This window comes from Vicugna pacos, chromosome X, assembly GCF_048564905.1.
Source record: "Vicugna pacos chromosome X, VicPac4, whole genome shotgun sequence".
Lineage (NCBI taxonomy): Eukaryota > Metazoa > Chordata > Mammalia > Artiodactyla > Camelidae > Vicugna > Vicugna pacos.
The window spans coordinates 104,462,966-104,485,625 of record NC_133023.1 but is presented as its reverse complement, the minus strand read 5'-3'; the positions used below and the strand labels follow the sequence as shown (position 1 = coordinate 104,485,625).

General features: G+C 57.1%; 2 protein-coding genes across 7 annotated transcripts; both read left to right on the top strand.

The window, feature by feature from the left end:
* Positions 1 to 3,402: 3,402 nt before the first annotated feature.
* LOC140691885 (melanoma-associated antigen 10-like) lies at positions 3,403 to 7,477 on the top strand. The gene is made up of 3 exons (XM_072956255.1): positions 3,403 to 3,421; positions 6,196 to 6,264; positions 6,339 to 7,477. The coding sequence occupies exon 3, from the start codon at positions 6,417 to 6,419 to the stop codon at positions 7,215 to 7,217; it is 801 nt and encodes a 266-aa protein (XP_072812356.1). The 5' UTR covers positions 3,403 to 3,421; positions 6,196 to 6,264; positions 6,339 to 6,416; the 3' UTR covers positions 7,218 to 7,477.
* A 7,552-nt stretch (positions 7,478 to 15,029) lies between these two features.
* Positions 15,030 to 19,277, top strand: LOC140691948 (melanoma-associated antigen 10-like). Of its 6 annotated transcripts, none has more exons than XM_072956474.1 (4): positions 15,030 to 15,094; positions 17,511 to 17,593; positions 17,744 to 17,812; positions 17,887 to 19,277. In XM_072956474.1, exon 4 carries the CDS (start codon positions 17,950 to 17,952, stop codon positions 18,775 to 18,777), a length of 828 nt encoding a protein of 275 aa, XP_072812575.1. In that variant the 5' UTR covers positions 15,030 to 15,094; positions 17,511 to 17,593; positions 17,744 to 17,812; positions 17,887 to 17,949; the 3' UTR covers positions 18,778 to 19,277. The 6 variants fall into 6 exon arrangements, with proteins under 6 accessions (XP_072812575.1, XP_072812574.1, XP_072812573.1 ...); XM_072956473.1 differs by lacking the exon at positions 15,030 to 15,094 and adding an exon at positions 15,767 to 15,810; XM_072956472.1 differs by lacking the exon at positions 15,030 to 15,094 and adding an exon at positions 16,705 to 16,840.
* The last annotated feature ends 3,383 nt before the right edge of the window (positions 19,278 to 22,660 follow it).

The following is a 22,660-nucleotide window of genomic DNA, read 5'->3' as shown; positions in this document are numbered from 1 at the left end:
GGCACGAAACCGCTCAGAAGCGGGAGATCTTTCCTCCTACCGGTCCTGCCATCTGCGTCTGTGCAGCCCACAGCCCCTCCCCCACTCCCTGCTGCCCCCGCCATCCCGCAACAGAGGAGTCAGCTCCCCACAGACAGCAGTCATCCCTTCGGGTGTCCTCATGTTATTTTAAAGCCTTTATTTTTATAGCACCTTTAGGTGCACAGAATAACAAAGAGAAGGTACAGGGATTTCCCATTTACTTCCCGCCCCCACACCTACATAGCCTGCCTCCTTATCAGCAACCCACCAGAGTCGTCCATGTGTCAGAATTGATGGACCTACGTTGTCACCTAGAAATTAGAGTTTCCCTTGGGGTTCACTCTTGCTGTTGCACATTCCCTGGGTTTTGGCAAACGTGTATGACATGCCCTCATCACTGGGGTATCATGCAGACTATTTCACGTCACTAACCACCCTCTGCTGTACAGCGCCTATTCATTCCTCTCCCCACAGCGCCTGCAAACACTCATCTTCTTAGCGTCTCCATCATTTTGCCTTCACAGAACGTCACATAGTTGAAATAATACCGTATGTTGCCTTTTCAGAATCACTCAGTTTGTAATTGCATCGAAGGTTCTTCATGTCTATCCCTTGCTTGATAACTCATTTCTTTTTTGCACTGGGCGACACTCCATTTCCTGCACATACCAAAGTGTATTTATTGACCGACGTAAGGACCTCTTGTTTGCATCTATAGTTTGGCAGTTCTAAGTAAAGCTGCTATAAACATCCATGTGTAGGTTTCTGTGCGGACACAAGTTTTCAACTTCTTTGGGTAAATACCCATATGGTTTCTGGATCATACGGTAAGAGTTTGTTTACTTTTATAAGAACCTGCCAAGCTGTTCCAATGTAGCTGTACCATCTTGTATTCCCACCAGCAATGAATGGGAGTTCCTGCTGCTCCAAATCCTCCCCAGCATTTGGTGTTGTCACTGTACCAGATTTTCCCAATTCCAGTACGTGTCTAGTTACGATGTGTGTGTGTGTGTGATCATCAAGTGACTCCTCACACCTGTTGATCACTAGGTATCAAGCTGGGAAAGGCACAGTCAAGCTAAAGATTTTGAGACTCCTGCCCAAAGCATCAGGAGGCAGCTTCAGTCACACTGTGTGTGCAAGATTTTGTCCTCTGGACATCATTCCTATTCCTCTTTCTAGGAGGAAAAGCAGAAGAGGCAACTGGAAAGCTCAGAGGAAAAGAATTTAGGATGGCTCTAGGTAACTCAGATTGGTTCCCACCTTGAGAGACCGTGTGTGAGCCCAAACGCTTCTGAAGCAACCACGTGGCGGGCACATCCTCCAAGTCGGAGCTGTGACCGTGAGAACTTGGAATGTGGCTCTGGGTGAGGAAACGTTTCCTCGGGGGGCCAGGGGAAAGGCCGACGGTGGAAACTTTCCCTGACACTCAGAGAGTCCCCAGAACACCCTCGCTCACAGAGCTCTGTGGTGGGCTGTGTGGATCAGGACGGAGCACCTGCAGAGGTCCTGATGCCTCCTCCCCAGGGCCAAGCCCCTCAGCACAGTCCATTCCCCTGTGCTGGTCCAGGGCCCCTGAGCGTCACCCATGCTGGGTCTAGAACAAGCTATGTCATGTCTAAGCACTTCTGGCACGCGAGGGGTCCCATTCTCAATAACAGAGCGGCGGTGAGAAGAGGAAACCCACCTGAGTCAGTGGACCGGGAGATACACACTGGTTCAGAAGCCTCACACTGTGGGGAAGGCACATCGTACACGCACAGTGACAACAGCTGCATCTACTGTCCACGTCCTTGGCCCAGACATTGTAGGGACAGGCCACACCGTGTGTAAACGCGCACCAGTGCTTTCAACGGGTACGATCACTATGCCCGTTTGACGGGCAGAAATCGAGGCACAGACGGTTTCCACGACTGGCTCGGCTTAGCGGCCGCAGGACACACATTCAGTCTGAGCTTTGTGTGTGTCGAAAGCCCTGTGCCCCACTGGTCTGAGCCGACTCGCCAACACTCACGGGGGCCCCAGCTGTCCTGCACGCTGTCCTACCAGCTGGTGCCTCATGCCACGTAGCTGAGAACACAGGGAAGCCAGGCATCGGTGCTCAGGAGAGCCTGACACCGGATTCTGCCCACGTGGCCTGTCCCAGCCCCGCGGGATCACCATCCATCCTGAAATGGAGACGGGGCCCCAGGAGGCGGGTCTGGGTCTAGGACAGAGGGTGTGAGGATGGAGAAGGCTCCTGGACGTGGGGGTAAAGGCTCGGCCCTCTGAAGTCTGCTCTTGTGTTCAGGCTGGGGCCCTGCTCCCACTTCCTCCTGCCCACTCTGCTCGGCTTCTCTCCCAGCCGACTGGGGGGCCCACGTTCTCCTGCAGGCTCACTGCCCTGGGCAGATGGGGTGTCAGGCAGGCGGCAGGCCTGTAGTTCAAAGCATGGTGCCCTCGGGTCCGGTGGGCTCTCAGGGCTCCCGCAAGGGGACGGGGATCCGCGCCTCAGGGCCCAGGGCAGGCACCTGTGTCTGGGAACTGCCCAGGTTTCCACATGGGGCACACGTGGCATGTTTGGTCCATGTGTGTGGTGTGTGGATGTACGTGTACATAAGCACATACAGTCTAGACATGATATAGATACACGCACAGTAGCTGCAGATGAAAAATGTAGTTCTTACTATGGATGAGAATTAACAAGTGAAAATCACGGCTCTGGAACACGTACTATTATCCAGTCATCAACCCAAGGGATCCGCAACTCCCCTGCCACTGCTCAGCCTCTTCAGGAAAAGGTAAGTCTTTCGAATAGACCGTCTACGAAGTCAGGCTAGTTGTCGGGGAGCCCGCGAGGGAAGGTGTGTTGCTCTCTGCCCCTTCACGGTCACCAGGAGGCAGGTCCCCTCCAGCATCTTTGCGGGGACTGCAGCCTTTGTGTGCGAGGATGGGTGAGGACCCTCCTGGATGAGGACAGAGGGGTCCAACCACCCCGCAACAGAGGGTCCCTAAGAATGCAAATCGGCCCCACATGGGAATCCTGGGGGGCCCCGGATGGGGCTGTCAGGCTAAACAGTCCCCGGCCCCCACCTCCTCAGTGAACTCGGGGAGTCAGAGGCTAGGTCTGAGAGACGCAGTCTCAGGAGGGCAGAGGGCGGCACCGAGGTCCTGCCAGGAGTCAAAGTGATTACACAGAAGACTGAGGACCCCAGGGAGTTGAACTCCGGCCCCTTCCGACAGCCCTGGGGGGACCCCCAGGCACAACATCCGGATGTCGCACTGATGCGCCCCCTCTGGCAGCTGAGCGAGGTGAAGTCCTGGGCGAGGGAGGCCGGCTTCAGCTCTGCACAGGGAAGGAGCCCTGCGCTGCCAGGGGTCCAGGTAAAACTGTGCGCGGAATCGGTTTGCAGGCATCCAGGTCGGTTCTGCTGTCAGCCCTCGGAGGCCCTTGGTAGGGCTGCGGGGATCAGCGACCCTTCCCCCTCCACCTCCGGTTCCCTCTCGGGGGTCCTGAATCTGGAGGGTCTGAGTCCAAGGGGACCAAGCTCAGGTGGGCAGAGGGAGAGGCCCAGGCCCAGCCAGGAGCCCAGGTGAGGAGCAGAGGGAGGGCTGAGGTACTCCCGTGGAATCCATCTGAGCCCCTGGCGTCCACAGTCCTGGGAAGCCCTGGGCCTGGTGGCCTCATGTGAGTCCAGAGACTCCCCTGGGGGGTCTCAGGGCAGTAAGGTCCTTGGTGTGAGGGTGTGGGCTCGGGTCAACAAGGGGGCGTCCCAGGACCCGCCAGGGCTGAAGCTGAGGACCCTCACGGAGGACAAAAGTGGCCCCACAGATCCCGCCCCTGCTGTCAGCCCTGGGAGGGCCAGGGTGGGATGAGCACTCGTGGGGCCCTGACTTCCTGACATCCGGGTCTCGGAGGGACTGGGGTCCTGGGATGAGGGGCGGGGCCTCGGGTGGCCAGAGGCTAGACGACATGACGCCTAAGTGACGACCCTGAGGGAGAACTGAGGGCTCCCCGAACCCGGAAAAGAGGCCATCCCACAGACAGGGAACTTTGCTAGCAGATGTCCGGAGGCCCGAGGGCAGGACGGGCCCACGTGTCGTGTCCTGACTGCGGCACCCTGGTCTCAGAGAGACCGGGGACTTAGTGTGAGATGGGGGGTGGGGGGACCCTCAGATCTGCAGAGGAGAGAATCCAAGGTCCCACTGGGAGTGAAGCTGATGACTGTGAGCGAGCAGTGAGGACCCTGGACCCCAAAACACAGTCGGTCCTGGGAGGCCACAGGTCGGAACAAGCACAGGCGGCATTTCCTGCCATCCGGGTCTCGGAGGGACTGGGGTCCTGGGATGAGGGGCGGGGCCTCGGGTGGTCCAAGGGGAGGCCGGTTTTGCCTGAGTCAAGGTGAGGACCCCGAGGGAGAACGCAGGGATCCTGCACCCCGGGACAGTGTTGGACCTTGGAGGCCAAAGGGCAGGGTGACCACCGGCGGCATTTCCTGCCATCTGGGCCTCAGAGGGACTGGGGTCCTGGGATGAGGGGCGGGGCTTCGGGGGTTCCAAGGGGAGGCTACATGCCGCCTGAGTGAAAGTGAGGACCCCGAGGGAGAACGGAGGATTCCTGCACCCCGGGACAGTGTTGGGCCTTGGAGACCTTGGGGCAGGGTGAGCACCGGCTGCATTTCCTGCCATCCGGGTCTCAGAGGGGCTTGGGTCTTGGGGTGAGGGGCGGGGCTTCGGGTTGCCAGAAGGTAGACCACATGCTGCCTGAGTCAAAGTGAGGACCCTAGTGAGGAAGGAAGGGCCCCGGAACCCAGAAAAGAGACCATCCACAGACAGGGAACCTTGCTATCAGCTGCCCAGAGGCCCGAGGGCAGGACAGGCCCACGTGTTGTGTCGTGACTGCGGCTCCCTGGTCTCAGAGAGACCGGGGACTTTGTGTGAGGTGGCGGGGAACCCTCAGATCTGCAGAAGAGAGAATCCCAGGTCCCACTGGGAGTGAAGGTGACGACTGCGAGCGAGCAGTGAAGGACCCTGGACCCCAAAACACAGTCGGTCCTGGGAGGTCATGGGGCGGGATCACGTCAGGCAGCATTTCCTGACATCCGGGTCTCCGAGGGACTGGGGTCCAGGGATGAGGGGCGGGGCCTCGGGTGGGCAGAGGGGAGACGACATGCCGCCTGAGTGACGACGCTGAGGGAGAACTGAGGGGACCCGGGACCCAGAAGATAGGCCACGCCACAGAAAGACGCCCTTGCTATCAGCTGTCCGGAGGCCCGAGGGGAGGTCAGGCCCCGAGGTTTGTCCTGACTTCCGCATCAGGGTCTCAGAGAGACTGGGGACATAGTGAAAGGGAGGCGGGGATCTCAGGTCTGCGGAGGCGAGAATCTCAGAGCCGCCTGGGAGTGAGGGTGACGACCGCGACTTAGCATTCAGGGACCCTGGACCCCAGAACAGAGCCAGTCCTGGGAGACCACGGGGCGGGATGACCTCAGGCAGCAGTTCGTGAAATGCGGGTCTCGGAGGGACTGGCGTCTTGATATGACGGGCGGGGCCTCAGGCGGGCTGAGGGGGGAATCTCAGCTCCTGCCAAGACTCAAGGTGAGGACCCCGAGGGAGGAGTGAGGGGACCATAAACCCCAGAACAGAGGGGACGCAACGTATCCTGCCCCTGCTGTCAGCCCTGGGAGGCCCCCAGGCGGGATGAGCACACGTGGTGTGTCTTGACTTCCGCATCCAGGGCTCAGAGAGACCGGGGACTTATTATAAGGAGGGGCACTCAGGTGGTTGGAGAGCAGAATCCCAGGTCCCGCTTGGAGTCACGGTGAGGACCCTGAGCTAGCGGGGACAGGACCTCCCACCCTAGAAGACTGGGAACCTGCCAGAGCCCAGGCCTCCTGCCAACACGCGGGTCCAGGGCTGTGCCACAGTGTAGACCCGAGGTCTCCCCTCCTTTCTCTCCCAGGGGCTCCAGACACCGGGAGGTGAAGGCCTCGGTGTGAGACACGTGTCCTCGGGTCACAGAGCACAGGAGGCCGGCAGTGCCAGCTGAGGTGTGGGCCCTGAGTGTGTACCCGGGGGCTCCCAGAACAGAGGGGAACCCACAAGGCCAACGTCCACTCCACACACCCCCTGTTGCCCCCAGAACCTCGGCTGTGCCGGCTGCACCCTGAGGAGTTGCCTCACTTCCCCCGACAGGTTCACAGACGACCGTCCACCAGCAGGAGAGCCCCTGTGAGGCCGAGGGCACCCCTGGAGAGGAGACCAGTAAGTGGCCTTTGTCAGAGCCCCCCAGGGTGGGTTTCTCAGCCCAGCCTGCTGACACACCCTCTCTCCCCCAGGCCCGTGGGTCCCCATTTGTCACCCCTTCCCTCGCTCCTCTCGGCTGCCCGACACCACTCATCGTGCCTCCCGTTGAGATGAGTGAGCTCCGCAAGGCTGCGGAAGACCTTCAGGACCCGAGAGACTCCCGGGGCCTGATGGATGTTCAGCAGATGGAGGCTGAGCGGGAGGGGGGCGCATCCCCCTGGTCCTCCTCCTCCTCAGTCTCCTCTTCCTACTCTGCCTGTGCCGTGTCCCTGCTCCATGATGCAGCGCCTTCGATGGTGACTGACCTGGTGGGTTTCCTGCTCCTCAAGTATCACCGGAAGCAGCCGACCACCAGGGCAGAAATGCTGAGTATCTTCCTCAGAGAATACCAGGACCACTTCCCTGCGGTCTTCAGCCAGGCCTCTGAGTACATGCAGCTGGTGTTTGGGGTGGATGTGAAGGAGGTGGATCCCGGGGGCCACTGGTATGTCCTGGTCCCCACCCTGGGCCTCACCTGTGATGGGATGCTGGGCGATGGGCAGAGCATGCCCAAGAACGGCCTCCTGGTGATGCTCCTTTGCATGATCCACCTGGAGGGAGAGCGCCTCCCTGAGGAGGAGGTGTGGGGAGCACTGAGCAAGCTGGGGCTGCATGCTGGGAGGGAGCACTTCATCTACGGGGAGCCCAGGGAGCTCATCACCAAAGTGTGGGTGCAGGAGGGGTACCTGGAGTACCGGCAGGTGGCCAACAGCGATCCCGCTCGCTTCGAGTTCCTGTGGGGCCCCCGGGCCCACGCGGAGATCAGCAACTTGCAAGTCCTGGAGCATTTACACAGGGCCAGTAGACGGGGTCCCAGTTCCTTCCCATCCCTGTCAGATGAGGCTGCTAGTGATGAGGAAGAGGAGGCCTGAGCCAGACTTGCAGCCGGGCTCCTCCAGGCCCCTGTCCAGCAGCTTCTCCTGCCGGGCAGGAAGGGAGTCCATCCTTCACCCTGTGTTTGGAGAGCGAGCAGTCAGCCTTCTAAGGAGTGAGGCCCCAGGCCAGGTGGAGTATAGTCTTTGTTGGTTAGTATTCCTTACGATTACAAAGAAATTTGTCTCTGTTTTATCAGAAATCTTTTAAGTGCTGATCCTCTTAATAGAAGGAATAAATGTTGTCAGTGTCTCTGTCAGTGACGTCTATCTCTCGTGTATTTTTGCGGATCCATTCAAGTCTAAGAGTTTTCCTATTTTGTAAAGCAACATGATTAACCTTCCAGATTAGTTTGCATTCCTGGACGAGGTAACGTGGTATCTGGATGAAGTTTCCCTGGAAATATGAAAGGAGTTATCGATGGAATTGACGTGGGTCAGTCAATGGAGAAATACATGTAAAAAATATATTGTTTGACCTAATTTTTTCATTCACCTCTGTCATTCTATAAAACAAACAAAACAAAACCAAAAAAACCCATATACATAGACATATCTATCTATCTATCTCTTGGATTTTCTTGGCTAGTAAAGAGAGGAGAAATGTAGTGTGAATCAGTAGGATCCCTGCTCAACATTTCATTTATTCCGCAGATGTTCGCTGAGCCTCTGCTCTCTGGAGGGCTCGGGGTTAGCAGCGGGGACAGTCGGAAAAGCAGGACAGCCCACACCTAGGATAGTCTAGGAGCCGCAGTCACGTCGGGACGTTGGTGAAATGTCTCCTAAGTCCCACAGGGCAAATAAAAATAGGGCGAGGGGTTGGGGGTGCGGGAAAGAGCACCCAAGTGTAAGTGCCCAGCGCCAGGGCAGTTCGGGGCTTTGGGAAGCTGGGGGGACGGGGGTCCTTCTGTGGGAGGTGATGGTAATGAAGCTGGGTGGTGGCGGCAGGCAGACGTGCAGACGGCACTTGTTAGTGGTGAGAGGAACGTGTCAGGTGGGAGGTTGCTCTGAGCAGTCCCTCTGGGATCGTGGATACATCTCCTGGGCGAGAGGGGAAGATGCACTTTGTTCAGGGATGCTTAGAGACCTGGTTATCCTGCCTGAGCCGCTAGGACACTCAGAATGCTCCAGCTGCAGGGAGGAGTGGCGTTTGATGTGGCTCACAGTGTACTCCGTCCTGGCATATATAGTTGAAGAGGTTTGGTAAGCGCCCCAAACGCGGGGTAGGATACACTGGGGTGTGTTCTTGGAAACGGTCTGCTGGACACTTACACTGATGGCGCAGCTCCCCTCGATGGTCAGACTCCAAAGCCATAGGTGCGGAATGGTCCTGGAAATCGCAGGGAGGCAACGGCCGCCGAGGCTGAATACAAAACAGCTCAGAATCCTCCTTGGAGATGAAAGATGGTTCTTGGTGGGTATTCTAGCCTGATTTGTAAAGAGAAACTAGTTAACCATCCTTCCTCTGTGTCTAGTCTGCTGCCTGCCGCACAGGAAGGTCCTGGCTTTCAGGGTCCCTGATGCCACCTGAGCAGGTGCTCGGGCACTTCCGGTCCCGTGGAGGGCTGCTGAGTTTCCGAGGCTGAGCCTGTGTCCTGGCTTCAGGGCCAGAGAGCACCTTGCCAGCCCGCCGGCATTGTGGCCGTTACTGCAGAGGATAGGGCAGGAAAGTGCTGTGGAGCGAGCGGGGTGAACCCTCCCTGCGGACAGGTACTAGGTCCTGCGAGAGCACATGGAATGTTGTATTTGAAAGGACCTGTCATAGGCAAGTGATTAGAGAACGTTGGAGGATTTCGAGGCAAATGTGGCTTCTCAGAAGCTCCTCCAGCGGATGAAGGGAACTGCTTTCATCCCCAATTACACTAGCTGCTTTTCGTCGAGCACCTAGTACCCAGCGGTGTTCCGGAGAGACCTTGAGTGTGGCCCACGTCTTGTCTTCCTCTCCTTCCTGGAAGCTGAGTGGAGGGAATATGAGATTCTTTGTGTAAACCTACAAATATTTTGTAGGAAAAAGATGTTAAAGATCACTTTAGTAAATCCAAAGACAGAAAATAGAGTCCGTTTAAGAATCAATAGCACATTGGCAGGCAAAAAGATACCACGGGCCCTGGCTGCTGGGTTACGTGGAAAGGTATTTGGGGTCCAGGCGGTCCTTACTCCAGGGGCTGAGCTCCCAAAGAAGCAGGAAATGCTCCTGAGAGACTGTTTGATGCAACCTCGGACCAGGCGATGTCCCTTCAGGGCCAAGGGGAGGAGCCAGACAGCTCCTCCCAATGGCACAGTCACAAGGTGTGTGTGTCTCCTTGGACTGCTGTCTTCCTAGAGCCTTCCAGGACAGCTGTGATGTAGAGATGGGGGAGGAGGGAGGAGCATTTTGGACTGTGGGCACTGCAGAAGCTGTCCTGGGGGTGGTACAGCAGAGGGACCAGGGAGGGGCCAAGACCCCTGGGAGCAGGATGCAGGGACACAGCACAGGAGTCTGTAGCTGAGCTGAAAGGCAAGAACTGCACGAGGATGGTGCACTCCTCTCCCCACTGCCCTCCTCCCGGAATCCACCCCTCTCTCCCCATTCCCTTACCCAAGTGGCAGGATCTGGCCAGGAGGTAAGGAGAGATGGCGACCATGCCAGATGGTCAAAAAGACGCTCTCCCAGGCCAGATTCACTCCCAGACACAAATGAAGTTTTGGGAATGAGCCATACAAGCGAGGGCTTTGCGTTCCTAGGGATTCACATTGTGAAGAGTGTCAGTACCCCAGGAGAGGCAGAAGGAACGCACCACCAGATCCCATCTGAACTGCCCTTGCCTGGCCAGGGGAATGACTTGGTAGTAGATGTGGCAGAGCCCTGAAGCACATCATGAAAGGGGTGTTCTTGGGACCATAGGTGCTGCAAGATCAGAACTGTGTGGAACCCAAGATGGAAAGAGGGAACCCTGGTGCTCGTTCATGAAGTGAACTGACTGGTGAGGGCAGTGCCAGCCCAGGGAGGCTATGGCGGGCTGGCTAACAGCAGCCAGGAGACAAGAGCATCCAGGGCCACTCAGGGAGGCATTCCCAGGGGCCAGCACCCTCCCCAGCAGACTCTGGAGGAGCCCACAGCACCCAGGTCCCCAGCCAGTCCTGACCAGGGCAGAGCAGAGCACACCGGGGCTCCCCTGCCCATCAGTGAGAAGGTCTGACATTCTCCACGTGCCCTGATTCTGCCTCCTGAGGGTCTGGTGTGAGTTTTCTCAGCTGTGGCTCTGCTTCCCTGAGAAGCCCCCGTTCCCCCGCCACAGCCAAACTCTGCACTGAACTTCAGGCTCCTTGGCAAAGGGCCGACCCCCTGCCTGGCTCTCGCCTACCCTCCTCTGTGGCACGTCTTGCTGGCAGCTGCTCTAGGGGCCTTGGTGAGCAAATAAGGGGTCCCAAGTGTTTCCCTGTGCCTGGTCCCTGAGCTGGGGCCGGGCACAAGGATAGGGCTGGGATGGTGTCGTGATGCAGGGAGTGAAGCCAAGCGATACTCACAAGACAGCATGAAGGTGCAAAGCCACCTTGATGGCTCGAGCCACCCAGAAGGAGGTGCACCCAAAGGGCCCAGAGGCTCAGATCCTCGCCCTCGTGTGGATGCAGTGAGAGCCCAACAGCCCCGTGGTCGCTATGCTTTGAACTACTGGCCAGCCGGCTGCCTCAGGTTCAGCCTGCTGGAGGAGTGATCCTGCAGGAGAACGTTGGGCCACCGTCAGCTGGGAGAGAGGGGAGAAGAGTGGGCAGTCGGACGAGAACAGGGCCTGAGCCTGAACAGAAGAGCCACTTTCAAAGGGCAGTGACTCCACCCCTAATCTGGAAGACCTTTCTGCATCCTCTGTCCTAGGGCCCCAGCACACCTCCAGGTCTGTCATCTCCACTTTAGTAGAGAGATGGTGACCCAACCGGGCTGTAAAAGGTTGCGAGTGTCGGGTTCAGTGTCAGATCTTTGCTGGGCAGGTATGCCTGCTTTTCCTGCTTTCCCTAAATTATGTGGAATTAGGCATCTCACAGTAGGTCACCATGTTGGGCAGCTGGAAACCCCTCGATTGTGTGGAAGACTTTGTTCATGCTAGTGATTCAGGCTAGTGTGGGGACAGGGCTTTGTATACATCAGAAGCAGCTCAGTTTGAATATGTGTCCTGTTGCTCTTGAGCAGAGCAAATCCAGAAACTCTTCATGGGTCAATTTCATCTCTAAAACAAGCATAATAATAATAGAAGGGCAAAGCGTTTATGTGATTTTATGCATGATGTGACCTGCATGTAAAATTCCTCGGTCAATGGAAAGTGGTCAGTAGATGTAGTTATTGTCACTGCATGTCTAAGACGTGCCTTCTCCCACATTGTGAAGATTCTGAAGCAGAAGTATATGTCTTCACATCCTCGTTTACACTGAGTGATGCCGTTTCTCTTTTTTGCTGAACATCTGTTTTCAGGACTGCTTCATCTCACATATCAGAACTGTGCAAAGATGGTATAACTTGTTCTAGACCCGGCATGGGTGATGGTTAGGGCTCCTGCACTGGGGCGGGGGGAATGCACTGGGCTGTGTGGGAGGGGGCCCTGGGGGAGGAAGCATCAGGACCCTCTCTGATCTAAACCCCAAACCACAAAGCTCTGTGAGGGAGTCTCTTCCCAGTTAATGCACTCAATATCTAGGAAAATTCCCAACTCAGGCCTGCCGACTGACCTCACAAGTACATGATTCCTCAGCCCAAAACCACATTCCAAAATCTCCCCGAAACATCTTGGAACTGGAGGGTCTGCCCTCCATGTGGTTACTTCAAAGCTGTTCTTGCTCTCTAAAGTCTTTCAAGGTGTAAAATATTCGGAGTTACCAATCACCAATCCTAAAGTTCTTTTTGCTCACACATTTCCAGTTTTGTTTTCTGTTTTTCCTCCTAGAAAGCATCCAGAATAAGAATACTGCCCAGAGGACATGATGCTGCACACGTAGTGTGACTGAAGCTGCCTCCTGATGCTTTCGGGAGGACCCAAAAATTCTTTAGCCTGGCTGTGCCTTTCCCAGCTTGATCCCTAGTGATCAGTAAGTGTGAGGAGTCACTTGATGATGTCACACACATGCACAGACACACACAAACACACAAGTACATGATATCTACATGCCTATTGAAATTACCAAAATCCAGGGCAGTGACAACACCAAATGCTGGGGAGGATTTGGAGCAGCAGGAACTACCATTCACTGCTGGTGGGAATACAAGATGCTTACAGCCACTTTGGAAGACAGCATGGCAGGTTCTTCTAAAACTAAAAAATTCTTACTGTATGATCCAGGACTCATATACCATATGGGTATTTACTCAAAAGATTTGAAAACTTATATCCACACAAAAAACCTACACATGGATGTTTTTAGCAGCTTTACTCATAACTGCGAAAACACAGATGCAAACAAGATGTCCTTCAGTTAGTGAATGGATACACTTTGGAACCTCCAGGAAGTTGAATATTGTTTCCGATTCTCCAAATCTGCAGAATGTAAAAAAGTACTGAATCAACCGAAACAAAAACACTAGTCTCTTGGTGATTATGATATATCAACGTAGGTCCATCAGTTCTGACACATGGAGGACTCTGGTGGGTTGCTGATAAGGAGGCAGGCTATGTAGGTGTGGGGGCGGGAAGTAAATGGGAAATCTCTATACCTTCTCTTTGTTGTTCTTGCACCTAAAAGTCTTATAAAAATAAAGACTTAAAATAACACACGGTATGAACAACGCTAAGTAAACAACAAAACATGAGGACACCGGAAGGGAAGACTGCTGACTGTGGGGGGCGGACTCCTCTGTTGCGGGGCGGGGGGCAGCAGGGAGTGGGGGAGGGGCTGTGGGCTGCACAGACGCAGATGGCAGGCCCGGTAGGAGGAAAGATCTCCCGCTTCTGAGCGGTTTCTTGCCTACAGCTGGGGCAGGGCCCTGGACACACATGCCTCAGCCCTGGGGCTCTACCAGGACAGCAAGAAAGATGGGTCAGTTGAGGCATTTCCCTCCTGAGTCTCTGCTAATACCCACCTGACATCAAACCTGGGTGAGGACTGGCCTGTGCAAAACACATCACTTAAATAGAACGTAAGGAAGACACGGACAATAAGGTGGCGGTACCAGAGCCATTCACACGTGGTTATAGCAGGAGCACTTTTACACCTTAAGTATGTATACCGTCTGCACGTACATACGAACCCTCGTAAAATATAAACATGCATCCAGATACACGCGTTAGTGCATACACAGGTGGTGCGTGGATGTACGCGTACATAAGCACACACAGCCTACACACGTGTCATAGATACACGCACAGTAGGTGCAGATGAGAAACGTACTTCTTACTATGCATGAGAATTAACAAGTGAAAGTCACGGCTCTGGAACAGGTACTATTACCTAGTCATCAACGCAAGGGATCCGCAACTCCCCTGCCACTGCTCAGCCTCTTCAGGAAAAGGTAAGTCTTTCAAACAGACCGTCTCCGAAGTCAGGTTGGTGGTCGAGGAGGCCCCGAGGGAAGGTGTGTTGCTCTCTACCCCTTCACGGTCACCAGGAGGCAGGTCCCCTCCAGCATCTTTGCGGGGACTGCAGCCTTTGTGTGCGAGGATGGGTGAGGACCCTCCTGGATGAGGACAGAGGGGTCCAAACACCCCACAACAGAGGGTCCCTAAGAATGCAAACCGGCCCCACATGGGAATCCTGGGGGCCCCCGGATGGGGCTGTCAGGCTGAACAGTCCCCGGCCCCCACCTCCTCAGTGAACTCGGGGAGTCAGAGGCTAGGTCTGAGAGACGCAGTCTCAGGAGGGCGGAGGGTGGCTCCCAGATCCTGTAGGGTGTCAAGGTGAGGACACAGGAGACTGAGGACCCCAGAGAATCCACCTCTGGCACCCCCACCTGCCCCAGACAACCCTGGGAGACTCCAGGGCACTGGGTCCGGATGTCACGTGCACTGATGCCCCACCCTTGGGAGGTGAGAGAGGTGAGGTCCTGGGTGAGGGAGGCCGGCTTCAGGTCTGCACAGGGAAGGAGCCCAGTGCTGCCAGGAGTCAAGGTAGAACCGTGTGAGGGGACGCGGGGGCGGGGGCAGGCATCCAGGTCGGTTTTGCGGTCACCCCTGGGAGACCCCAGGCAGGGTTGCGAGGATCAGATCCCCACCCCCTCATCCCCACTTCCCTCTCGGGGGTCCTGGCTGTGGAGGGTCGGAGTACAATGGGATTATAATCTGTTGGGCAGAGGGAGAGGCCCAGGCCCAGGCCCAGGCCCAGCCGGGAGCGCAGGTGGGGAGCAGAGGGAGGGCTGCGGGACCCCCGGGGAATCCATCTCAGCCCCTGGCGTCCACAGTTCTGGGAAGCCCTGGGCCTGGTGGCCTCATGTGAGTCCACAGACTCCTCTGGGGGTCTCAGGGCAGTGAGGGCCTTGGTGTGAGGGTGTGGGCTCGGGTCAACAAGGGGGCGTCCCAGGACCCGGCCAGGGCTGAAGCTGAGGACGCTGAGGGAGGATAGAAGGGGCCCCACAGATCCCCGGCCCTGCTGTCAGCCCTGGGAGGGCCAGGGTGGGATGAGCACTCGTGGGGTCCTGACTTCCTGACATCCGGGTCTCGGAGGGACTGGGGTCCTGGGATGAGGGGCGGGGCCTCGGGGGTTCCAAGGGGAGGCTACATGCCGCCTGAGTCAAGGTGAGGACCCCGAGGGAGAACGCAGGGATCCTGCACCCCGGGACAGTGTTGGACCTTGGAGGCCACAGGGCAGGGTGACCACCGGCGGCATTTCCTGACACCCGGGTCTCCGAGGGACTGGGGTCCTGTGATGAGGGGCAGGGCCTCGGGTGGCCAGAGGGGAGACCACATAACGCCTGAGTCAAGGTGAGGACCCCGAGGGAGAACGGAGGATTCCTGCACCCCAGGACAGTGTTGGACCTTGGAGGCCTTGGGGCAGGGTTAGCACTGGCTACATTTCCTGAAATCCGGGTCTCAGAGGGGCTGGGGTCCTGGAATGAGGGGTGGGGCCTCAGGTGGGCTGAGAGGGGAATCCCAGGACCTGCCAGGAGTCAAGGTGAGGCACCTAAGGGAGGAGTGAGGGGTCCCGAGACCCCAGAACAGAGAGGACGTAACCGATCCTGCCCCTGCTGACAGCCCTGGGAGGGCCTGGGTGGGATGAGCACTCGTGGGGCCCTGAATCCTGACATCCGGGTCTGCGAGGGACTGCGGTCCTGGGATGAAGGGAGGGGCCTCGGGTGGCCAGAGGGGAGACCACATGCCGCCTGAGTCAAGGTGAGGACCCCGAGGGAGAACGCAGGGATCCTGCACCCCGGGACAGTGTTGGACCTTGGAGGCCACAGGGCAGGCTGAGCACCGGCGGCATTTCCTGACATCCGGGCTCTCCGAGGGACTGGGGTCCTGGGATGAGGGGCGGGGCCTCGGGTGGGCAGAGGGGAGACTACATGCCGCCTGAGTCAAAGTGAGGTCCGTGAGGAGGACGGAGGGGACCCGGGACCCCAGAAAAGAGGCCATCCCATCCCACAGAAAAGCACCCCTGCTCTCAGCCGTCTTGAGGCCCCAGGGCGGGATGAGCCCACAAGGTGTGTCCTGACTTCTGCATCCGGGTCTCAGAGAGACCGGGGACTTAATGCAAGTGGGGGGTCGGTGGGGCTCAGGTCTGCGGAGGAGAGAATCTCAGGTTCCGCTGGGAGTGAAGGTGACGACCCCGAAGAAGCACTGAGGGACCCTGCACCCCAGAACAGAGTCAGTCCTGGGAGGCCATAGGGCGGGAGGACCTCAGGCAGCATTTCCTGAAATGCGGGTCTCGGAGGGACTGGGGTCCTGGGATGAGGGGCGGGGCCTCGGGTGGTCCAAGGGGAGGCCAGTGCTGCCTGAGTGAAAGTGAGGACCCTGAGGGAGAACTGAGAGATCCTGCACCCCGGGACACTGTTGGACCTTGGAGACCTTAGGGCAGGGTGACCACCGGCGGCATTTCCTGACATCCGGGCTCTCAGAGGGACTGGGGTCCTGGGATGAGGGGCGGGGCCTCGGGTGGGCAGAGGGTAGACTACATGCCGCCTGAGTCAAAGTGAGGAACCTGAGGGAGGACGGCGGGGACAGAGGACCCCGGAAAAGAGGCCATCCCACAGAAAGGCAACCCATGCTGTCAGCCGTCCGGAGGCCCCAGGGCAGGACAAGCCCACGTGGTGTGTCCTGACTTCTGCACCGTGGTCTCAGAGAGACCGGGGACTTAGTGCAAGTTGGGGGGGAGGGGGGACTCAAATCTGCAGAGAAGAGAATCCCAGGTCCCACTGGGAGTGAAGGTGACAACCGTGTGGGAGCAGTGAGGGACCCTGCACCCCAGAACAGAGTCAGACCTTGAAGGCCATAGGTCGGAATAACCAGAGGCGGCATTTCCTGACATCCGGGTCTCAGAGGGACTGGGGTCCTGGGATGAGGGGCGGGGCCTCGGGTGGGCAGAGGGGAGACTACATGCCGCCTGAGTCAAAGTGAGGTCCGTGAGGAGGACGGAGGGGACCCGGGACCCCAGAAAAGAGGCCATCCCATCCCACAGAAAAGCGCCCCTGCTCTCAGCCGTCTTGAGGCCCCAGGGCGGGATGAGCCCACGAGGTGCGTCCTGACTTCTGCATCCGGGTCTCAGACAGACCGGGGACTTAGTGCGGGGGGGGGGGCGAGGGGGCTCAGGTCTGCGGAGGAGAGAATCTCAGGTTCCGCTGGGAGTGAAGGTGACGACCCCGAAGAAGCACTGAGGGACCCTGCACCCCAGAACAGAGTCAGTCCTGGGAGGCCATAGGGCGGGAGGACCTCGGGCAGCAGTTCCTGAAATGCGGATCTCGGAGGGACTGGCGTCCTGGTATGACGGGCGGGGCCTCGGGTGGGCTGAGAGGGGAATCCCAGGTCCTGCCAGGAGTCAAGGTGAGGACCCCGAGGGAGGAGTGAGGGGACCCGAGACCCCAGAACAGAGGGGACGCAACCGATCCTGCCCCTGCTGTCAGCCCTGGGAGGCCCCCAGGCGGGATGAGCACACGTGGTGTGTCCCGACTTCCGCATCCGGGGCTCAGAGAGACCGGGGACTTACTATAAGGAGGGGCCCTCAGGTGGTTGGAGCGCAGAATCCCAGGTCCCGCTTGGAGTCACGGTGAGGACCCTGAGCTAGCGCGGAGAGGACCTCCCACCCTAGAAGAGTGGGAACCTGCCAGAGCCCAGGCCTCCTGCCAGCACGCGGGTCCAGGGCTGTGCCACAGTGTAGACCCGAGGTCTCCCCTCCTTTCTCTCCCAGGGGCTCGAGACACCGGGAGGTGTAGGCCTCGGTGTGAGACACGTGTCCTCGGGTCACAGAGCACAGGAGGCCGGCAGTGTCAGGTGAGGTGTGGGCCCTGAGTGTGTACTCGGGGGCTTCTGAAACAGAGGGGACCCCACAAGGCCAGTGTCCACTCCACACACCCCCTGTCACCCCCAGAACCTCGGCTGTGCCGGCTGCACCCTGAGGAGTTGCCTCACTTCCCCCGTCAGGTTCACAGAGGACCGTCCACCAGCAGGAGAGCCCCTGTGAGGCCGAGGGCACCCCTGGAGAGGAGACCAGTAAGTGGCCTTTGTCAGAGCCCCCCAGGGTGGGTTTCTCAGCCCAGCCTGCTGACACACCCTCTCTCCCCCAGGCCCGTGGGTCCCCATCTGTCACCCCTGTCCACACTCCTGTCTGCTGCCCGACACCAGTCATCATGCCTCTGGTTCAGATGAGTGAGCTCTCCCAGAGTGAGGAAGACTTTCAAGACCCAAGAGACGCCCAGGGCCTGGTGGATGCGCAGCTGTTGGAGGCTGTGGAGGAGGGGGCCGCATCCCCCCGGTCCTCCTCCTCCTCAGTCTCCTCTTCCTACTCTGCCGGTGCCGAGTCCCTGCTCCAAGATGCACGGCATTTGATGATGACTGACCTGGTGGGCTTCCTGCTCCTCAAGTATCGCAGGAAGCAGCTGACCACCAGGGCAGAAATGCTGAGTATCTTCCTCAGAGAATACCAGGACCACTTCCCTGCGGTCTTCAGCCAGGCCTCTGAGTGCATGCAGCTGGTCTTTGGGGTGGATGTGAAGGAGGTGGACCCCAGGGGGCACTGGTATGTCTTGGTCCCCACCCTGGGCCTCACCTGTGATGGGATGCTGGGCGATGGGCAGAGCATGCCCAAGAACGGCCTCCTGGTGATGCTCCTTTGCATGATCCACCTGGAGGGAGAGCGCCTCCCTGAGGAGGAGGTGTGGGGAGCACTGAGCAAGATGGGGCTGTATGCTGGGATGGAGCACTACATCTATGGGGAGCCCAGGGAGCTCATCACCAAAGTGTGGGTGCAGGAGGGGTACCTGGAGTACCAGCAGGTGACCAACAGCGATCCCGCTCACTACGAGTTCCTGTGGGGCCCCCGGGCCCACGCGGAGATCAGCAAGTTGCAAGTCCGGGAGTATCTGCTCAGGGTCAATCGAAGGGGTCCCAGTTCCTTCCTGGTCCAGGTCCCAGCCCTGTCAGAAGAGGCTGTTAGTGATGAGGAAGAGGGGGCCTGAGCCAGACTTGCGGCTGGGCTCCTTCCAGGCCCCTGTCCAGCAGCTTCGCCTGCCGGGCAGGAAGTGAGTCCATCCTTCACTCTGTGTTTGGAGAGCGAGCAGTCAGCCTTCTAAGTGGTGACAGCCCGGGCCTGTTGAGGGACACAGTGTACAGCATCTCTGGGTTCCTCCTGTCCTTTATGATGACATGGAAATTGATCGTTGTTTCCCGTAGGAAATTTTCAAATGTCGTTCCTTTTCATAGAAGACATAACGAGCTTCAGTGTCTAACTTTGAATGACGGTGATCACAATGTTTGTGTTTTTGTCCAGTTTAAGAGCAAGAGTTTTGCTATTTTGTAAAAGAGATTAGGAAATCTCCCATTTGTTTTGTGATCCTGAGCAAAATAACATGGAATTGGAATTAGAATGTTTTTGGAAATGTGAAAGTACTTAGCAGTATTATGGATTGGGGCAAGAATTAGAAAAATAAATGTAAAAGTAGTCTTTTCTTGCTTCTTACCCCTTCTTTTGTGTCTTTCTATAAATCTAAAATATCTATGTTTAGTTTGATTTCCACGGGTTATTTAAGAAAGTAGGAGAAAAATCAATCTGAATCCGTAGGATCCCTGCTCACCATCTCAGTTATTCTGCAGACGTTCACTGAGCCTCTGCTCTCCGGAGGGCTCGGTGTTAGTGGTGGGGACACTCGGAAGAGCAGGACACCCCACACCTAGAATGATAGTCTAGGAGCCGCAGTCACATCAGGAAGTTGGTGAGATGTTCCCTAAGTCCCACGGAGCAAGTAAAAATGGGGTGAGGCGGTGGGGGTCCGGGAGCGAGCACCCAAGTGTAAGTGCCCGGAGCCAGGGCAGTTCGGAGCTTTGGGAAGCTGGGGGTCCCTCTGTGGGAGGTGATGGTAAAGCAGCTGGGTGGTGGCGGCGGCAGGCAGACATGCAGGCGATGTGTCTTTGGGTTGAGAGGAAAGTCTGAATTGGGGCATTGCTCTGAGAAATCCTTTTGGATCTTGGCTAAACCAGAGATAGATTCCTCCTGGAGCAGGAAAGAAGGTGTCCTGGGTTTCTGTGGCATCGCAGTTGAGCACAGTGGAGAATTTGGTGTCTTCTACCCATCATCTGCAAGGATTTCCGGAGAAGTGAGGGTCTTGCTGTTTGAAGTACTGCCCAGGATTCACTGGTCTGCACTCCGCTCCCTGCCCTGGGAAAGCCAGTACCAACTATATAGATATGACAATGTATTTCAGCCATCTGGAGTTTATTTTGGCCAATGGTGAGCGAGGTCTAGATTTCCATGGGATGAAATGAATGAAAATAGGTGGTTTGAATGAAGGGAAGGTGCAAAAGTGGGAAGGAATTCTGGGAGCTTTGAGTGAACTGCTCCCAGCTGGGGAAGTCACCCCCCCAACACACACACACACCCAAATTAAATAATATAGCTTCTAGGAGGAAAATACCCAGAACAGCAATTTTGGCTGATTTTCTATTCAGTTTCCTACTGAGCTGCAAATTCTCTGAGATGTCATGGAAACAAAACAATTTCCAGAGGCGAGAGGGACAGGGTCTGAGGTCAGAATAATACTAGAAAGAACTACCAGCCACTAAAGATGCAGTATTGGCCAGTGTCCCCGTTTTCAGGCATATTGAGGAATGCAGCCAGAAGCAGAGGCTCTCAGGTTAAGACTGTGACCTTGCATCTAGAGGAAGGAGCAACTTGTCAGCCTAAGGAGACTGTCGAGGTCATTGCAATGAGAAGTGCAGGCGGGTGCTGGGGAATGAAGAGGGTGGGCGAGCCTTCCCTGCTGAGAGTCATAGAACCACGTGGAAATTGGATGTGATCCTGGATTGGGCGCACCTGCCACGTAGTAAGTAGGCGGGCACTTGAAAAAGATGGAGAATGTCAAGGCAGAGTTGACCTGCTCAGAAACTCCTCCCAGAAATGCAGGGGATTTTTCCCTAACAAGTTATAAATGGTACTTTTTGTTGAGCATCTCCTACTCCACGTTGAACTGGAGAGACGTCAGGTGCTTGTCTGCGTCTTGGCTTCCTCTCCTCCCTGGACAGGTGGGGACACGGCACTGCTGGTCCTCTTTACTTAGGAAGGGTCCTGTGATGGCCCTTTGCCACTGAACTTTGAGCAGAAGTGTCGTTGTCACGGCCATTTGTATAGAAGAGGCACCAGGGCCGTGGATTAACTCTCAGGCCGTGACAACACAGACACAGACCACTCTTGTCTCCTCACCCAGGGACTTAAGTCCTGCACCTTTGACCCTTAGATGTGGGATGCCAGACGCTGTGCCTTGAAGACACTGGGCAGGGTGGGAGGAGTTCCAAAGAGAGGCTGCCCCAGGGGAAGGTGGCTGTGGGAATTCCCTCCAGCCACCTGTACCCTTAGGCCCCTGAGCTTTGCCCATCAGCCCCCACAGGCTGTGATGAGCCTGTTAGGAAGGCAGCAGCCAGCTGCCGAGTGGCTCTGTTGGGGTTAGGGGTGTCCTTCTCATGGGCCCAGTCCCGAGTCCCCATCACCCCTGCTGCTTACCCTGCCCACTCTCTCCTGAACCTGGCCTCAGTCTGTACAGCCTGGGGTTTTTGCCCTGCCTGTTCCTCCAGTAAGAGCCGCTCAGGCCCTGGTCCCGATGGGCTCACGCATTCACCTTTATTTGAAAGTCCCGGACGAGCATCCCTTTCACAGATACTGCAGTTCAGGTGGAGCTGACAGGACATGATGTAGCCCCTGGGTGAGTCTCCTAGTGCCTGGTAAACAACAACCATTGCCATGTGAGTGTGGGACAAATCGCTGTGATTACAAGTTACTTTCAAATAATTCCCCATGTAAGGCCCAAATGTTTGATTAAACTGATGGTCTTGTGAATGTGACTATGAGGTTTTGCTTTCTGAGCCTGAGTGTGAGAGGTAGAGGGCTGTCTTGTCAGCCACCCACAGAGCCAGCTCAGACCCTTGGTGTCCCCAGTCATGGTGTTTGAGCAGAGGAAAGGCTGTAGCAGATGACAGAGGTGGTCACCAGGAGCCTCCCCCTGTCCCCGGATACTCACAGATTCAAATGAGGATGTGGAAAGGAGCCAGGCAGGAGAGGGTTTGGGGGCACCAGGGATGCAGGCTGTGAAGAGGCTCAGCCACCCCAGAGACATAGAAGGAGCAGCACCTGCCAGATCCCCTCTGAACTGCCCCTGCCTGGCCAGGGGAGGGATGTGGGAGCAAATACTGCTGGAGGTGAGCTTCAGCCCTGGAACACATCAAGAAATGGGTGCCCTTGGGGCAAGTCCCAGGACCAGACCCCCGTGCGGAACCCAAGTTGAAGGAGGGACCCTTGGTGCTCGTTCATGAAGTGAGCTGACTGGTGAGGGCAGTGCCAGCCCAGGGAGGCTATGGCGGGCTGGCTACCAGCAGCCGGGAGACAAGAGCACCCAGGGCCACTCAGGGAGGCATTCCCAGGGGGCAGCACCCTCCCCAGCAGACTCTGGAGGAGCCCACAGCGCCCAGGTCCCCAGCCAGTCCTGACCAGGGAGGAGCAGAGCACACCGGGGCTCCCCTGCCCGTCAGTGAGAAGGTCTGACATTCTCCACGTGCCCTGATTCTGCCTCCTGAGGGTCTGGTGTGAGTTTTCTCAGCTGTGGCTCTGCTTCCCTGAGAAGCCCCCGTTCCCCCGCCACAGCCAAACTCTGCACTGAACTTCAGGCTCCTTGGCAAAGGGCCGACCCCCTGCCTGGCTCTCGCCTACCCTCCTCTGTGGCACGTCTTGCTGGCAGCTGCTCTAGGGGCCTTGGTGAGCAAATAAGGGGTCCCAAGTGTTTCCCTGTGCCTGGTCCCTGAGCTGGGGCCGGGCACAAGGATAGGGCTGGGATGGTGTCGTGATGCAGGGAGTGAAGC